The following is a 13,210-nucleotide window of genomic DNA, read 5'->3' as shown; positions in this document are numbered from 1 at the left end:
GCAGGGCGGCCTGAGGGTTGTCGCGGGATGAAGAGTTAGGGGCTGAGGATCACGGAAAGCCTTCCTGCGAGGGTTCGGTCTTCAAGTCTGACAGGGTCATCAGCTGATGTTGAGTGCGGGGAAACCAGGGATGCCGCGTGGACCCCGGCATTGAAAACCCAGCCTTTGGAAAGACAAGGTCAAAATGAGGTTAGGCTGCCTTATCCTAAGATCCTGAGGGTGGGGACGGTTGACTCTAGAAAGCAAAACTCTCCAAAGAAAAGAATGCGCCTGTCGCAGAAGATGCAGGCAGCTGCCTCTCCCGGGAATCGTTCCCCTTCACTGTCCGGCCGTTCTCCCGGCCCTCGGTCTGCCCCGCCGCGTCCCCGCGTCCCGGCAGGTAGCGCCTCGGGCCAGGGCAGCCGGGGCGGGCCCCAGCGACAGCCGTGCGGCTGCATTTCGCGGCCCACGGGCCTGCACCGCGGCCCTGACGGCAGGCGGCGGCTGAGCTCCGGCCTGAGGAAGCCCCGCCGCCGCCGCGGGCCCGACCCGCCCTACGGCCCCGCCCGCCGGCCCCGCCCCTCCGGCCCGCTGCCCAACCGTCGCCCTTCGGCGCCGGCCCCGCCCCTCCTAGGCCGCCCGTGGCGCGCCCGCGCCTGCGCAGTCGCCTCCGAGCGTCCCGACCGGGATGGCGGCCGTTTTGGAGTCGCTACTGCGAGAGGAGGTGTCGGTCGCGGCCGCCGTGCGGTGGATCGCGCGCAGCGCCCAGAGTTCGGAGGTATCAGCGCCGACACGCCCCCAGGCCTGACCCGAGGCCGCTTCCCGCGGGAGATCCCAGCCCTCCGCTGCCCTTCGTCTCGGGGGCCTGGCTGTCAGCCGGGCGAGTGTGCTGCAGCCGCGGGCCGCTGCCCGGGCCGCCCGCTCAGCGCGCCCTGCGGCCCGGCTGCTGGCAGCTGACCCGCGCCCCTCGCCGCTCCTCCCCCAGGATGACCCCGGGGAGGCGGCCGCGCTGAGCCCGCTCCGGCCGCTGCGGAAGGAATTCGTGCCGTTCCTGCTGAACTTCCTGAGGGAGCAGAGCAGCCGCGTCCTCCCGCAGGGCCCCCCAACCCCCGCCAAGGCCCCGGGCTCCTCGGCGGCCCTGCCAGGGAGGCCGGGGGGCCCGCCGCGGGGCAGCCGCGGGGCGCGCAGCCAGCTCTTCCCTCCCACCCAGCTCCCGAGCCCCGCCGCCGAGGCCCCTTCGGCCCGCCGCGGGGGCAGGAGGCGGGGCCCGGGGCCGGCCCGCGAGCGCGGAGGCCGCGGCCCCGCGGGCCTGGAGGAGGGGGCCGGCGGGGAGTGCCTGCCCTGGGCCGCGGGCCGGAGGCCTCGGGGCTCTGGCAGCCCCGGCAGCCCCAGCCTCGCGCGCTCTGATCCACCAAACCTCAGCAACCTGGAGGAGTTCCCTCCCGTAGGCTCGGTTCCCCTCGGCCCTGCAGGGTGAGAATCAGCCCTCATCTGGGGGATGGGGAGTCAGTACCTTAGGGCTGGGCGCCCCGCAGTAGAGCGTGGGGCTGGCTGGCTGGAAGGTTGGGAGTGAGAGAAGCACAGCGGTGAGGGGCGTTGGGCACAGGGTCCAGCCGTTGTGGGGCTGGAGGGGCCGTGCTTGAAGATGGGAATTTGAGAACGACCTGTGGCTACTCTCAGCAGGACGAAGCCTTCACGCAGGATCAACCCAACTCCGGTGAGCGAAGAGCGGTCACTCTCCAAGCCCAAGACCTGCTTCACCTCACCCCCAATCAACTGTGTCCCCAGTTCCCAACCCTCAGTCCTGGACACTAGCCCTTGGGGCCATGGCCTTCCCCCAGGGTGCAGAAGTCTGCAAGAGGAGCGGGAGATGCTCAGGAAGGAGCGGTATGGCCTTGCCGCTCCCTGGGATGTCAGCTTCCTCCCTGTGGGGATCTGCAGGGCTTTTCCCGGAGGTTGACTTGCCCCCTGGGACCCCTGGGTCTGTTTCCTGGGCTGTGACTGCCCTCTCTGGAGGAACCGGAGTGTGGCTGTGGAGGGGAAGCCAGGCTGACCGCTCATGACATCTCTCTGTCTCCATAGCTCCAAGCAGCTGCAGCAGTCACCTACTCCCGCCTGTCCCACCCCAGAGTCAGGGTCTCCCCTCCCCAGCCGGATAGGAAACCTCACCGCTGAACCCGCGGACCCTGCTGGAGTGTCTTCCCACCGGCGCCTGGAGCTGGTAGCCCTTATCTACTCTTCATGCCTTGCAGGTGAGTGAGCACAGGGCTTGGAGTGGAGCTGCTTGTAGAGCTACAGGGCAGGAGAGTTGAAAAGGCACATGGAACTGAGCCTTGGTTCTGGATGGTGCTTTTTATATCCAGAGAACCTGGTCCCAAACCTCTTCTTGGAGCTTTTCTTCATCCTTCAGCTCCTTACTGCCCGGAGGATGGTGGCCGCCAAGGACAGTGACCTTGAACCAAGTCCAGGAGCTTTAGGTCGGTGAGCAAGGCTCTTTTTGAGAAATGGGGTCTGGAGATGGAACAATTCTTAACTGACAGACAGCTTGGTACAATCCTTCTAGATTCCCTGGAAAGTCCACTGTTCCAGAGCGTCCATGACTGTGTCTTCTTTGCTGTGCAGGTTTTGGAGCATCAGTTTCAGTGAGTTTCCCGAGCTGGGGCATTTGAGCCTTATTCCCAGTGTCCACTTGGTTCTCTGGCCACTCGGGGTACATGCTTGTGCTTAACACAAATGCAGTGCCCTGGACTTTTTCCTACATGTGACCTTTAGTTTTGTGTCAAGACTGAATTTAGCTCCTGAAAGAATCACACTGCCCCTGTGGGCTTGGCAGCTGACTTTTGGGTTTATGTCTAATGTTCCTGTCCTGCACTCTTGCTCCCTAGGTCACATGTCCTCCCCCTTTGCCTCCATCATCTTTAATCCTTGGCCCGCGACTTTGCCTTACATACCTGCTCCACGCCTCAGATAGTGCTCTGGGTGCCTGCAGTCTGTGTCCCATCCTCAGTCGTATGTGCTCTTGTCCCTGTAGAGTTCTTTCCTGTCTGGACAAAGGGACCTTGAAGCTGTTGGCTGAGAATGAGCGGCTGCTGTGCTTCTCACCTGCTCTGCAAGGCCGCCTTCAAGCTGCCTACGAGAGCAGCGTTGCTAAGGTAGTGACCCCATCTTAGACGGCTACTAGCCTGGACCTGGCCCTTCCAGCCTCAGAGTCCAGGCAGCCCGGCTCACACTACTCTAGCATCATGTGGGCTAACTCTGGGTAGGAATGCAGAGATGAAGTTTTCTAAGTGTGGACTTTGCCGGCTTCAGTTCCTAATGTCACTGCCATATTTTAGGTCTCCCTGGCGATGCCACCCTCTGCTCAAGCTGTCTCCTTTCAGCCAGAAACTGACAATCGTGCCAACTTCTCCAGTGACCGAGCCTTTCATACTTTTAAAAAACAGAGGTGACCAGAAAAGGGAACTTTTGGGGAGGAGATGAGGCAGCATTTTCTCTGGGATTGGCAGCCTATGTCGTATTCATAGAAACTAGGAATTTGGCACTAACAGGTGGTGCTTTAACATCACCAGCCCCTTCCTGCCAACCATCATAAGGACCACATAGCTTCATTCTGTTTCATGCCCATGGACTTTGACCTCTGACTTTAGCAGCCTTCTCACAGGTATATGACTTTGGTCACAGAGTTCTCAGACAAGAGAGAGCTGGACCAAGTTTCACTGCCCTCAGAAGTTCGTGCGGCATGTCGTGTGCTGCTCCTGGGTCTGGAGCGTTATCATCATGTAGAGAACAGTGGGGAGGATGAGGAACGGGGCTTAGACAGCCCTGTCCTTTATTCTTCCAAGCTAGGGAAGGCGCTCCTGGGCAGGAGTTAGATCGGCTGGGAATGACTTGGATCAGCTGTGCCTCAGGCGATCAGGCATTCTCATGTGTCTCTCAGGGATGTGTTTTATGAGGTGCTTCGAGAGTGGGAAGATCACCATGAGCAGCCTGGCTGGGATTTTGAGAAGGGCTTGGGCAGCAGGATCAGGTAGGTGCTCACACCCTGGCTGCCTTGTCCTGCTTCCGGCATGAGCAGCTTAGTGGGGCCTGGGTAGCCAATGGGAGGAAGGCTCTTCTCCCGCTCCTTCCAGCCCAAAGCTGTTATCTTCTGTCCTCCATAATCTCTCCAGTTATTATCAGCTCTGCCTCTACTCAAAAGGGATTTGTCTCTCCAGCTCCTTCCACTCAGAAACAACTCATACATGTTTTGTGATTGCAAATGCTTGGAAAAGTGCAAAGCTCTTGTTCCAGCATGCTTGGTTTTGGCCCAAGTAACTAGTTAGACCCTTTCCAACCACCTTTTTCTCCATCGTCTAGTTTGGCAATTCTGATAACTTTGCACAGCTGGGTAACTAGGATGCAGCGAGAACATCCTCTGTCCAGTGATCTCCCTTCCACATTGGTCATGAAGCTCACTGGCGCTCAGTGTAGACTAAAGATGGGAAGGGTGTATTTTTCTTGTTTGGTTAAATGTATCCCTAGACTTGAGGGATCTTGGTGCTGAGGACAGTGTCCCTTTTCATTTCCTGTATCCTTGTGCCAGCCAGCTCTGGCAGAGGTCTCCTCAAGCCCCTGGTAAAGGGCTGAAAGGCGCAAGGATTGGCTTGTTCTCTCAGATCTTTCTCTCTCTTCTTTGTCCCCTCACACTCTGTTCCTGTCTCTTACTCCTTAGAGCCATGATGGGTCAACTCTCTGCAGCCTGCAGCCATAGCCACTTTGTTCGGCTTTTCCAAAAACAGCTTCTCCAGGTAATGGCCCCACAGGAGACTAATCTACAGTGGACAGTAGGCATTGGAGGCAGCCAGGTGATGGCTGGCACTGCGGGAAGGGGCAAGCAGCGGCAGGTCCTGGGCTGGAGTTTGAACAGGAGTTCTGCTCCTTGGGTGGTGGTTGAAACCTAGGCAGCCGGAGAGGAGCCAGAGCGCTCTTGCCCCCTGCACCCCTGCCTGCCTTGAGCCTCTCACTGCCTCCTTCCCTTGATTTGTGCTATGGTAGAAAGAGCCCAGGTTTAGGACTCAGGCAGGCCTGGTTTCAAATCCTAGCTCTTAGTGATCCTAGGCAAATGTTTAACTTCGCAGTTTTAGTTTCTTCATTTGTAAAACAAGAATATAATCCCCTCCTACAGCACCCAAGACATGGTTGACATTCCATGAATGTTCATTACTTCCTCCTTCCTTTGTTCAGTCCTTCTTTCCAGAAAAATTTACTGGCTTTTCGATTCTTTCCTCCCCTTGCTCCAGATGTGTCAGAGTCCTGGTGGTGCTGGGGGCCCTGTCTTGGGTGAGGCTCCAGATGTGTTAAGTATGCTTGGAGCTGACAAGCTGGGGCGGTTGCGGCGCCTACAGGAACGGCTTGTGGCCCCTCAAAGCAGCGGGGGGCCCTGCCCGCCCCCCACCTTCCCAGGCTGTCAGGGCTTCTTCAGGGACTTCATCCTGAGTGCCAGCAGGTAAAGGTGCCCTGTGTCTTGCAGGGAGTGAGGCAGAGGCCGGGAGAGGTTTGTCTTCCCAGCGGGCAGACAGTTCTCTCTCCTTTGCTGGAATATAGCAGACTGGGTGACGGCTGGGCTCCTTCCAGTTCACACTTCCTGCCTCCATTTCCCTTCTCATTCTTTCACCCACGTAGGTAACCTCATTGCTCCTTGGCCTCCCCTCTCTACCCTGCCACGCCTTTGTCTGGAGCACCTCTTCTCTGTTCTGGTTCTTCATACGCCTCTGCCAGTGCCTTTTTTCTTCTCTTTTTGCTCCCCCTCCAGCTTCCAGTTTAATCAGCATCTCATGGATAGTCTGAGTTTGAAGATCCGGGAGCTCAATGGCCTGGCTCTTCCTCAGCCTGAGCCTAGTGATGAAGATGGGGAGTCAGACGTGGACTGGCAGGTTGGAGAGCAGAGCAAGGGAGCTGACAGGGTTCTGACCTAGGAGGGAAGGGGGAAGGGAGGGGGCTTTTCAAGAAGAACTCTGTAACCGATTTGGAATTATTCTAGAAACCTTATGCTTAGAACCTTTTACTTCCCTGATCCCCTACAGGGTGAACGGAGGCAGTTTGCTGTGGTGCTGCTCAGCCTGAGGCTTCTGGCTAAGTTTCTGGGTTTTGTGGCTTTCCTGCCATACCGGGGGCCTGAACCACCCCCGACCCGTGAGCTCCAGGACTCCATTCTGGCCCTGAGGAGCCAGGTGAATGGGGGCTCTGGTAAGGAGGGCGCTGGGAGGAGCCGCAAGGCACTGGAGTTAGAGGGTGTTCCCCAGCCCCCTGGGCCCCACGCACTGACTGAGCGCTGGCCCTGCCAGGTGCCCCCGGCCCTGGACGTGCTGGCTCTGCTGCAGCAGGGGCTGCGGGCTCGCCGAGCGGTGCTCACAGTGCCCTGGCTGGTGGAGTTCCTTTCCCTCGCCGACCACATTGTTCCCATGCTGGGCTATTACCGCAGCGTCTTCACTCTCCTGCTACGCCTACATCGGTGAGTAGAGAAGGGTCCAACTGTGCGAAGGGGGCAGGGAGGACGTCGCTGAGGCTGCTCTCGATCAAGAGGCTCGAGCAGCCTGTGCGTCCTGTATGCTACCATGTCCATAACCGACCCTCAGAGGAGAGGCAGGGTTTGGTCCCCAAGGAAAGGCGCGCGCAATTATTTGCACTTTCCTTGGCCCTTTTCTGCTCCTGTGGCCCAGCTGAGGGGGAGTACATGTCTGGGAGGGGCGATGAGGAGACCTTGGTCACGTCACAACAGCAGAGCCTTAGATCGGCTTTTGAGAACCAGCTTCCCAGTGACAGCTTTCTTTTACTCCATTCCATTTCTTTCTTTGCGTAAATCCAGTTCTGTCATTTACCTTTTAGGAGCCTGGTCTTGTCAAAGGAAGGCGAAGGGGAGATGTGTTTTCTAAACAAGCTGCTGCTCCTTGCTGTCCTGGGCTGGCTTTTCCAGGTTGGTGCAGTGAAGGTGCAGGTGGGGAAGGGGAGGGAGAATGTCTCAAGTCTGAATGAAGTCAGGCCAGAAGATGAAGGTTCAGAGGAGGTGTGGGAATTACCGTGACTTCAGAGGGAAGCTTTGAACCAGGTCCCTAAACCCTGCAACCATGAGGTAGGAGGTGTGCTGAGTCTCTGAAGTGCTGACTGGAGCTTGCACTGCCCTGCTCTTTTGCCAGATTCCCACAGTCCCTGAGGACCTGTTCTTTCTGGAAGAGGGTCAGTTGGAAGCCTTTGAGGTGGACACCGTAGCTTCCGAGCATGGCTTGGTAAGTGTCGGGGTCCAGCCAGAGCCAGGGGAACCGCAAGAATCAAGGAGGCAGACTGCCTGGGATGGCTGAGCAGGAGACAAGCCAGGATTAGAGACTGAACTCTTACTTAATTCTCTGACCTGGCTGTCCCACTTCCGGCACACTGGGAGGGAAGAGAAGCCTGCCTGCCTTCCCCACTCTGGCCCATTCTCTCCCCCAGGACAGCATGCCTGTGGTGGACCAGCACCTGCTCTACACCTGTTGCCCCTATATCGGTGAGGACACTGGTCTCCCCCCAGAGGGTCCTCGGTCCTTGGCCTGTCCCTTCATGAGTACCCACAAGGCCCCCCATGAGCCTAGCACCCTAAGACGTCATTCTCTTAGGCACTCCCCAGGTGCCTCAGCCTCTTTACTCCACAAATGCTTAAAGTCCAAGATGCTTGTGATGGAGGAGGAGGTTCTGGAACTAAGCACTTGGTTTCTCTGATGCAGGAGAGCTCCGCAAACTGCTCGCTTCATGGGTGTCAGGCAGCAGTGCGCGGAGTGGGGGCTTCGTGAGAAAAATCACCCCCACCACCACCACCAGCCTGGGAGCCCAGCCTCCCCGGACCACTCAGGGGCTTCAGGTAAGGGGCAGGGTGGGGGTAGGGGGCTGCCCAGCAGGGAAGAGAGCCGGAACCCTTCACTCCACCGCTCCCTCCTCTACACAGGCACAGCTGGCCCAAGCCTTTTTCCACAACCAGCCACCCTCCCTGCGCAGGACTGTGGAGTTTGTGGCGGAGAGAATTGGCTCCAACTGTGTCAAACATATCAAGTGAGTGTGTGCTGAGGGTTGCCAATGGAGGTGTTGAGGGTCCTAGTCTTGTTCCCTTATCATTTTTCCCCTTTTAACTCAACACCTTTTTGCCAAACTGAGGACAGTCAGCTGGGGGGTGGGAGAGCCGGGGGTAGGGGTGGGGGGCTAACTTTGCTAACATCCTTGAAGTCACTTCTGACCAGATTTCCTTGAATTTGCAGCCCCTTTCCGATTCAACCCTTCCAACCACCTCCAAACCTTGCTGTCCCTGCTGCAGGGCCACGCTGGTGGCAGATCTGGTGCGCCAGGCAGAGTCGCTTCTTCAAGAGCAGCTGGTGATGCAGGGACAGGAAGGGGGAGATCCAGCCCAGCTGTTGGAGAGCTTGTGTTCCCAGCTGTGCCCCCACGGGGCCCAGGCATTGACCCAGGGGCGGGAGTAAGAGACGCCAGTCTATTTGGACCCTCTCATCGCCTCTGAGCTTTATTTTTCTGACCTTTTTTCGTTCTTTCTCACTCATATCCTTTATTCTGTGTCCTCTCCCCGCCCCCTTTTTTTATTCTCTTTTTGCTTCCTCTGTAGGCTCATCTCTTTGGCTTTAGCATTTTGGGGACCCAAAGCCCAAAGTTGAATTGGAAGCACAGGTGGTTGGGTGTCCCATTCCTCCCGGCATCTGGGGTGGGGCCTGAGGGCTGACGTGCTTCCCCCGAGGCAGAGCCCTCCCGGCTCAGGCGATGGTGCACTCAGGGCATTTCCCTCCGTGAGCCAGGCTGAAAGATCACTGACTTCCTCTCTCCTTTCAGGTTCTGCCAGAAGAAGAGCCCTGGCGCTGTGCGGGCACTGCTTCCCGAGGAGACCCCCGCAGCCGTACGTAGGGAGGAGGCCTGGAGCTGGCAGGCTGGCCAGTTGGTGGTGGGAGGGGTGCACTGCTGAGTCGTGGGTGTACGCGTGAGGCTGCTGCCAGTGTGTGGGTCAGTCCTGGACTTGGGCATTCATCATTGTCCCTTGGACCCTGACTCTGCAGTCCTCCTGTGTCACAGGTTCTAAGCAGCGCAGAGCACATCGCTGTGGGGCTTGCAACAGAGAAAGCCTGTGCTTGGTTGTCAGCCAACGTCACAGGTAAGGTCCAGGAGAGGGGAATGGCTGACCAAGTTTTTCAAAAGTGGACTGGCCGGAAGTAAGCGGCCCTTTAGGGGAGATGGGACTCAGAGCCAGCTAGAAAAGGTGAAGGGCACGGGTTGGCGTGGTGAGCCTGTGCGGGGCTGCTCTGGTGACCATCTCCGTTCTCCCTTGACCTGCAGCGCTGATCAGGAGAGAGGTGAAGGCGGCAGTGAGTCGCCTGCTTCGAGCCCAGGGTCCTGAACCGGCCGCCCGGGGGGAGCGGAGGGGCTGCTCCCGTGCCTGTGAGCACCATGCTCCCCTCCCCTCCCACCTCATCTCCGAGATAAAAGTACACAGCTCCCCTATTCCCTTTGGCTCCCCTCCTCCCTTTCCCTGCTCTTTTCCTGGTCTCCCTCCTTTCTCACATCAACTCCAGTATTTGTGTAGCAGCTCTGTGTTGTCCAGCTAGTTCCTGTCTTACCCATGACTCAGTGGGACTGGGTAGGGCGAAGCTGAACTGAATGATTTTCCTAATTAATCTTCTCTGACTTTTGGTACTTGAGTCACCCAAGGAGGGTGAAAGGTAGATGTGAAAATTTTTGACTAAATCTGTATCACGCAGATGGTGATGGGAGTAGGTAGGGAATGGCTGTCTAGGGTAGTAGGAAGGGCGGTCACCCTGTTACTGGGATGTGATTTCACAAATGTTCTCCTATGCAGGAGGTCATGCTTGTTTAGTTACTGGCAGTAAAAATAAACTATCAATACTCTTGATTAAAAAAATTCAGACCGTCTAGAGCAGGGGTCAGCACACACCCCAGGGGCCAAGTCCAGCCTGCTGCCTATTTTTGTGAATAAAGTTTTATTGGAACACGGCCACACCCATTCATTACAAATTGCCTAGGGCCGCTTTTGTGCTACAGCAGCAGAGTTGAGTAATTGGGGCTGAGACCTTATGGCCTGTGAAGCCTAAACAATTTACTGTTTGGCCCTGGTCTAGGGTACTAGTGTTGGAGTAAAGATTTGGACTAGGGACAAAGAAGGAATGACTAAAATTAGAAAGTATGTAGGAATTGAGAAGAAAAAGCTGAGAGGCCATTAGCTACTGGTTTTCAATATGCAGCAGGTTTCTGTACGGAAACCTCGACTCCTGAGATGAACAGTGAAGCACAAAGGACAGAAAATGTTACGATGTATGTACAGTAGGACGGTTCCCCTAAAGGCCTTCAGAATGAGACACTCTCTGGGAATTGGCTAGGTAGACCTTTGTCCCAAAACAAATTACATCTCTCAAGCTCTCTGGCAGGACGTTGTCCCCTCAGCTTACCTGCTCCATTTGTTCCCTCTGTTGTTGTCACTCGATCGCTTCTCCCGGCTGTGCTGTCCTGCCCAAGCCCAAGTCTAAGGGCACCTTGGCCCGGTGACTTCACCCCAGGGGCCCTGTCTTCCTTTTCCTCTGCCTCTCTCCACTGGCTCATCCCCACCCCAAGACACACTCTCTGTGGCCTCCTGGGCCCCAGCCTGGCACGAGGTCTCACTCTGCTCCCGCCCCTGCTCTCTCCAGGATGTGCTTTCTCTGGCTGCGGGGCCCAGGGACCCTGAGGAGGGTGTGTCCCCGGAGCATCTGGAGCAGCTCCTAGGCCAGCTGGGCCAGATGCTGCAGTGTCGCCAGGTGAGACGTGGCAGGATGTTCTTGTGTGTCCTTGTCCAGTGCCTGATAACCAGAGCTGCACTGGCTTGGGGCTGCTGCTCTAAGGATGATGCTAATGTCCAGGGTCTCCTTTCTCCCCACAGTTCCTGTGCCCACCTGCCGAGCAGCATCTGGCAAAGTGCTCTGTGGAGTTAGCATCCCTCCTTGGTATGGCGCCCTGTCACATGACCCTCTTGCCAAATCTTGGGGTTAGGTACAAGCAAGATTGGAAACAGGGAGCTTTCTTCTGCTCTTCATCCTCCTAGGGGCCAGCCAGGTGCCCCTGTCTCCATTTCTTAAAGCCTGGCTTTCCTCTCTTCCCATAGTTGCAGACCAAATTCCTGTCCTAGGGCCCCCGGCACAGCACCAGCTGGACAGAGGGCAGGCGCGAAGGCTCCTGCACATGCTGCTTTCCCTGTGGAAGGACAACTTTCAGGTGCCAGTTCCGCTGCAGCTACTGCTGAGCCCAAGAAACGTGGGGCTTCTGGCAGACACTCGGCCCAGGGAGGTGAGCCAAAGAGATGGGGGCAGGCAGGCTTCTGAGCCCTCTGCAGTCATGTTCTTAGGCCCACCCGTCACCCAAACACTATGAGCTGCTTTCTTCCTTTATTCCTCCCCCTTTCTGTTCCATGCTAAAGTAAAGTAAACTCCCTTAGTTAATCTCAGGTCTCCTCCTTAGTCTCCCTGTCCTTTGTATCAGTCAAGGTCACTCACTGTGTAGCCCTCCTGGCCACACTCACCTCCTCCCCTATGTGTGTTGCAGTGGGACCTGTTGCTCTTCTTGCTCCGGGAGCTGGTAGAGAAAGGCCTCATGGGACAGACTGAGATAGAGGCCTGCCTGGGCAGCCTCCGTGAGGCCCAGTGGCCAGGGGTAAGGAGTCCTCATGTCCCTTTTATCCTGAAAGGGGGTAAGTGATGGGGCCTGGTATTCTTAGGATCTTTGCAAAGCTCAGGGGATTTTGTCAAGTGTCTTCAGGGCCACCCTGAAATGGAGTGGCTGTTCTGGTGGCCCTTCTTCACATTTGAGTATTTATGAAGGACTGTGTCAGTGGAGGAAGGGAAGATGGAAGGCAGGTAGTTGAAAAGCATGTGGCATAGTGAGTATGGGTTTTTAAAATCAGAATAACCTGGATTTTAATTTTGGCCAGTACTTAATATTATTGTGATGTAGGGCTCAGTAATCTTAGTTTCTCCATCTATAAAATGGGAATAATTTAGGGTTTGTCAAGATGAAATAATGTGCATGTTAATTACGTAGCAGAGGATGATAAGTACTCACTAGATGGTTCTGAGCCTCTCATCAGAGCTGACTCTCTGTGCCGGAACGTGAGCATCCCAGAACACTGATGAGACAAGGTTTCAAGTCAATGTCAACGTAGAAGGCGGTCGGGAAGAAATAAGACAGCTGGGTCGTCTACTTAACTGGGGAGCTAGGGCTTGATGTTTGGGATTGATTTTTAGTAGAAAGGATGAACCATCTAGAATTATGTGTCTGCCTTTTCTGTCATCTTTCTGCTTATTTCAGGACTTCTCTGAAGAATTAGCAACACTGTTCAACCTGTTTCTAGCCGAGCCCCACGTGCCAGAACCCCAGCTAAGAGCTTGTGAGCTGGTGCAGCCAAACCGGGGGACTGTGCTGGCCCAGAGCTAGGGCTGGGAAGTGGCCCTGCCTTAGGTGTCTCACCAGGACCCTGGAACCCACCTGACTGTGCCTCAGGAGGAGGCCCCAGAGCCCAGCACCACCCCAAGTGCCCATGCTGACCCTTGCTGGTGCAGGAGTAGCTGAGTCTGTAATCAGGCCTCCTGCTCACGTTCGAAGGAAGCGTGTGGCTGCCTGGCATCCCACTGACTGCAGGCTCACCACCCAAGTCCTGGAGGAAGGAGGAGGGTTCACCTGGTTCAGGATAATGGTGGAAAAGCCTAGAGACTCCAGTCCTGGAGCAGAAGAGCTGGCATTTATAACTTGGATACTAAATGAAATGATGTGTATGGGCTTGTCGACACAGGATGCGAGCCCCACTTGCTGCTATCCCAGCATCTCTTAAAACTTTGTGGTTTGGGAAATCATGACAGAGGCAAATGACTCTTGCTTAACTTGTGAGTAAAGTTAAAACATGAATCTTGGGAGTCTTCTTACCACCAGGAGCTGGACTGCCGTCTTCTGAAAAATGCACAACAGATGAGGTGGCACTTGCCCGACAGAAACCCGGCTTTACCCTGCACCTCCCTTGCCTTGAGCCCTGTGCAGGAAGTAATTCTCGACCCTCCCTCCATCCGGGGGCCACGCACAGGGCCGAACATTAGAGCTTTTTAAAATAAACTGTTTTCTTTACCGAGGGCTTCACGTCTAGTTATTTTCACCGACTCTTCCCTGTAGAAGGCGGCAAAGTCTCAGGTGGGCG

The 13,210-nt window shown here is 56.3% G+C and overlaps 2 protein-coding genes across 3 annotated transcripts in view; one reads left to right on the top strand and one right to left on the bottom strand.

Moving 5' to 3' along the window:
- The first annotated feature begins 630 nt into the window (after nucleotides 1-630).
- Nucleotides 631-13,141, top strand: CDAN1 (codanin 1). 2 transcript variants are annotated; one of them, XM_046649714.1, is made up of 28 exons: nucleotides 631-757; nucleotides 965-1,452; nucleotides 1,663-1,866; nucleotides 2,062-2,231; nucleotides 2,343-2,456; nucleotides 2,543-2,621; nucleotides 3,011-3,131; nucleotides 3,315-3,424; nucleotides 3,917-4,006; nucleotides 4,691-4,766; nucleotides 5,259-5,464; nucleotides 5,771-5,891; nucleotides 6,042-6,188; nucleotides 6,303-6,469; nucleotides 6,844-6,931; nucleotides 7,152-7,241; nucleotides 7,444-7,498; nucleotides 7,716-7,849; nucleotides 7,934-8,037; nucleotides 8,297-8,455; nucleotides 8,821-8,884; nucleotides 9,058-9,136; nucleotides 9,319-9,467; nucleotides 10,683-10,790; nucleotides 10,913-10,976; nucleotides 11,135-11,316; nucleotides 11,572-11,679; nucleotides 12,334-13,141. In XM_046649714.1, exons 1-28 carry the CDS (start codon nucleotides 668-670, stop codon nucleotides 12,457-12,459), a joined length of 3,693 nt encoding a protein of 1,230 aa, XP_046505670.1. In that variant the 5' UTR covers nucleotides 631-667; the 3' UTR covers nucleotides 12,460-13,141. The 2 variants fall into 2 exon arrangements, with proteins under 2 accessions (XP_046505670.1, XP_046505662.1); XM_046649706.1 differs by having other exon boundaries at nucleotides 1,660-1,866.
- The window catches only part of STARD9 (StAR related lipid transfer domain containing 9), a 126,882-nt gene continuing 122,816 nt past the window's right edge, over nucleotides 9,145-13,210 (bottom strand). The window contains exons 36-37 of the transcript XR_006886907.1: nucleotides 12,088-12,151; nucleotides 9,145-9,320 (exon numbers count right to left, since the gene is read on the bottom strand). The gene's annotated coding sequence lies outside the window, so the exon portion shown is untranslated. The remainder of the gene's footprint in view (nucleotides 9,321-12,087; nucleotides 12,152-13,210) is intronic.

The sequence above is a fragment of the Equus quagga genome, chromosome 2 (assembly GCF_021613505.1).
Source record: "Equus quagga isolate Etosha38 chromosome 2, UCLA_HA_Equagga_1.0, whole genome shotgun sequence".
NCBI classification, from domain to species: Eukaryota; Metazoa; Chordata; class Mammalia; order Perissodactyla; family Equidae; genus Equus; species Equus quagga.
This window is presented reverse-complemented; position numbering and strand designations above follow the sequence as displayed.

Excerpts from the sequence above, each read along its gene's own strand:
- CDAN1 (XM_046649706.1), top strand. The coding sequence starts at position 668 with ATGGCGGCCGTTTTGGAGTCGCTACTGCGAGAGGAGGTGTCGGTCGCG. Across the intron at positions 1,867-2,061 it reads GAGATGCTCAGGAAGGAGCG|CTCCAAGCAGCTGCAGCAGT; the intron begins GTATGGCCTTGC and ends CTGTCTCCATAG. Across the intron at positions 10,977-11,134 it reads GGAGTTAGCATCCCTCCTTG|TTGCAGACCAAATTCCTGTC; the intron begins GTATGGCGCCCT and ends CTCTTCCCATAG.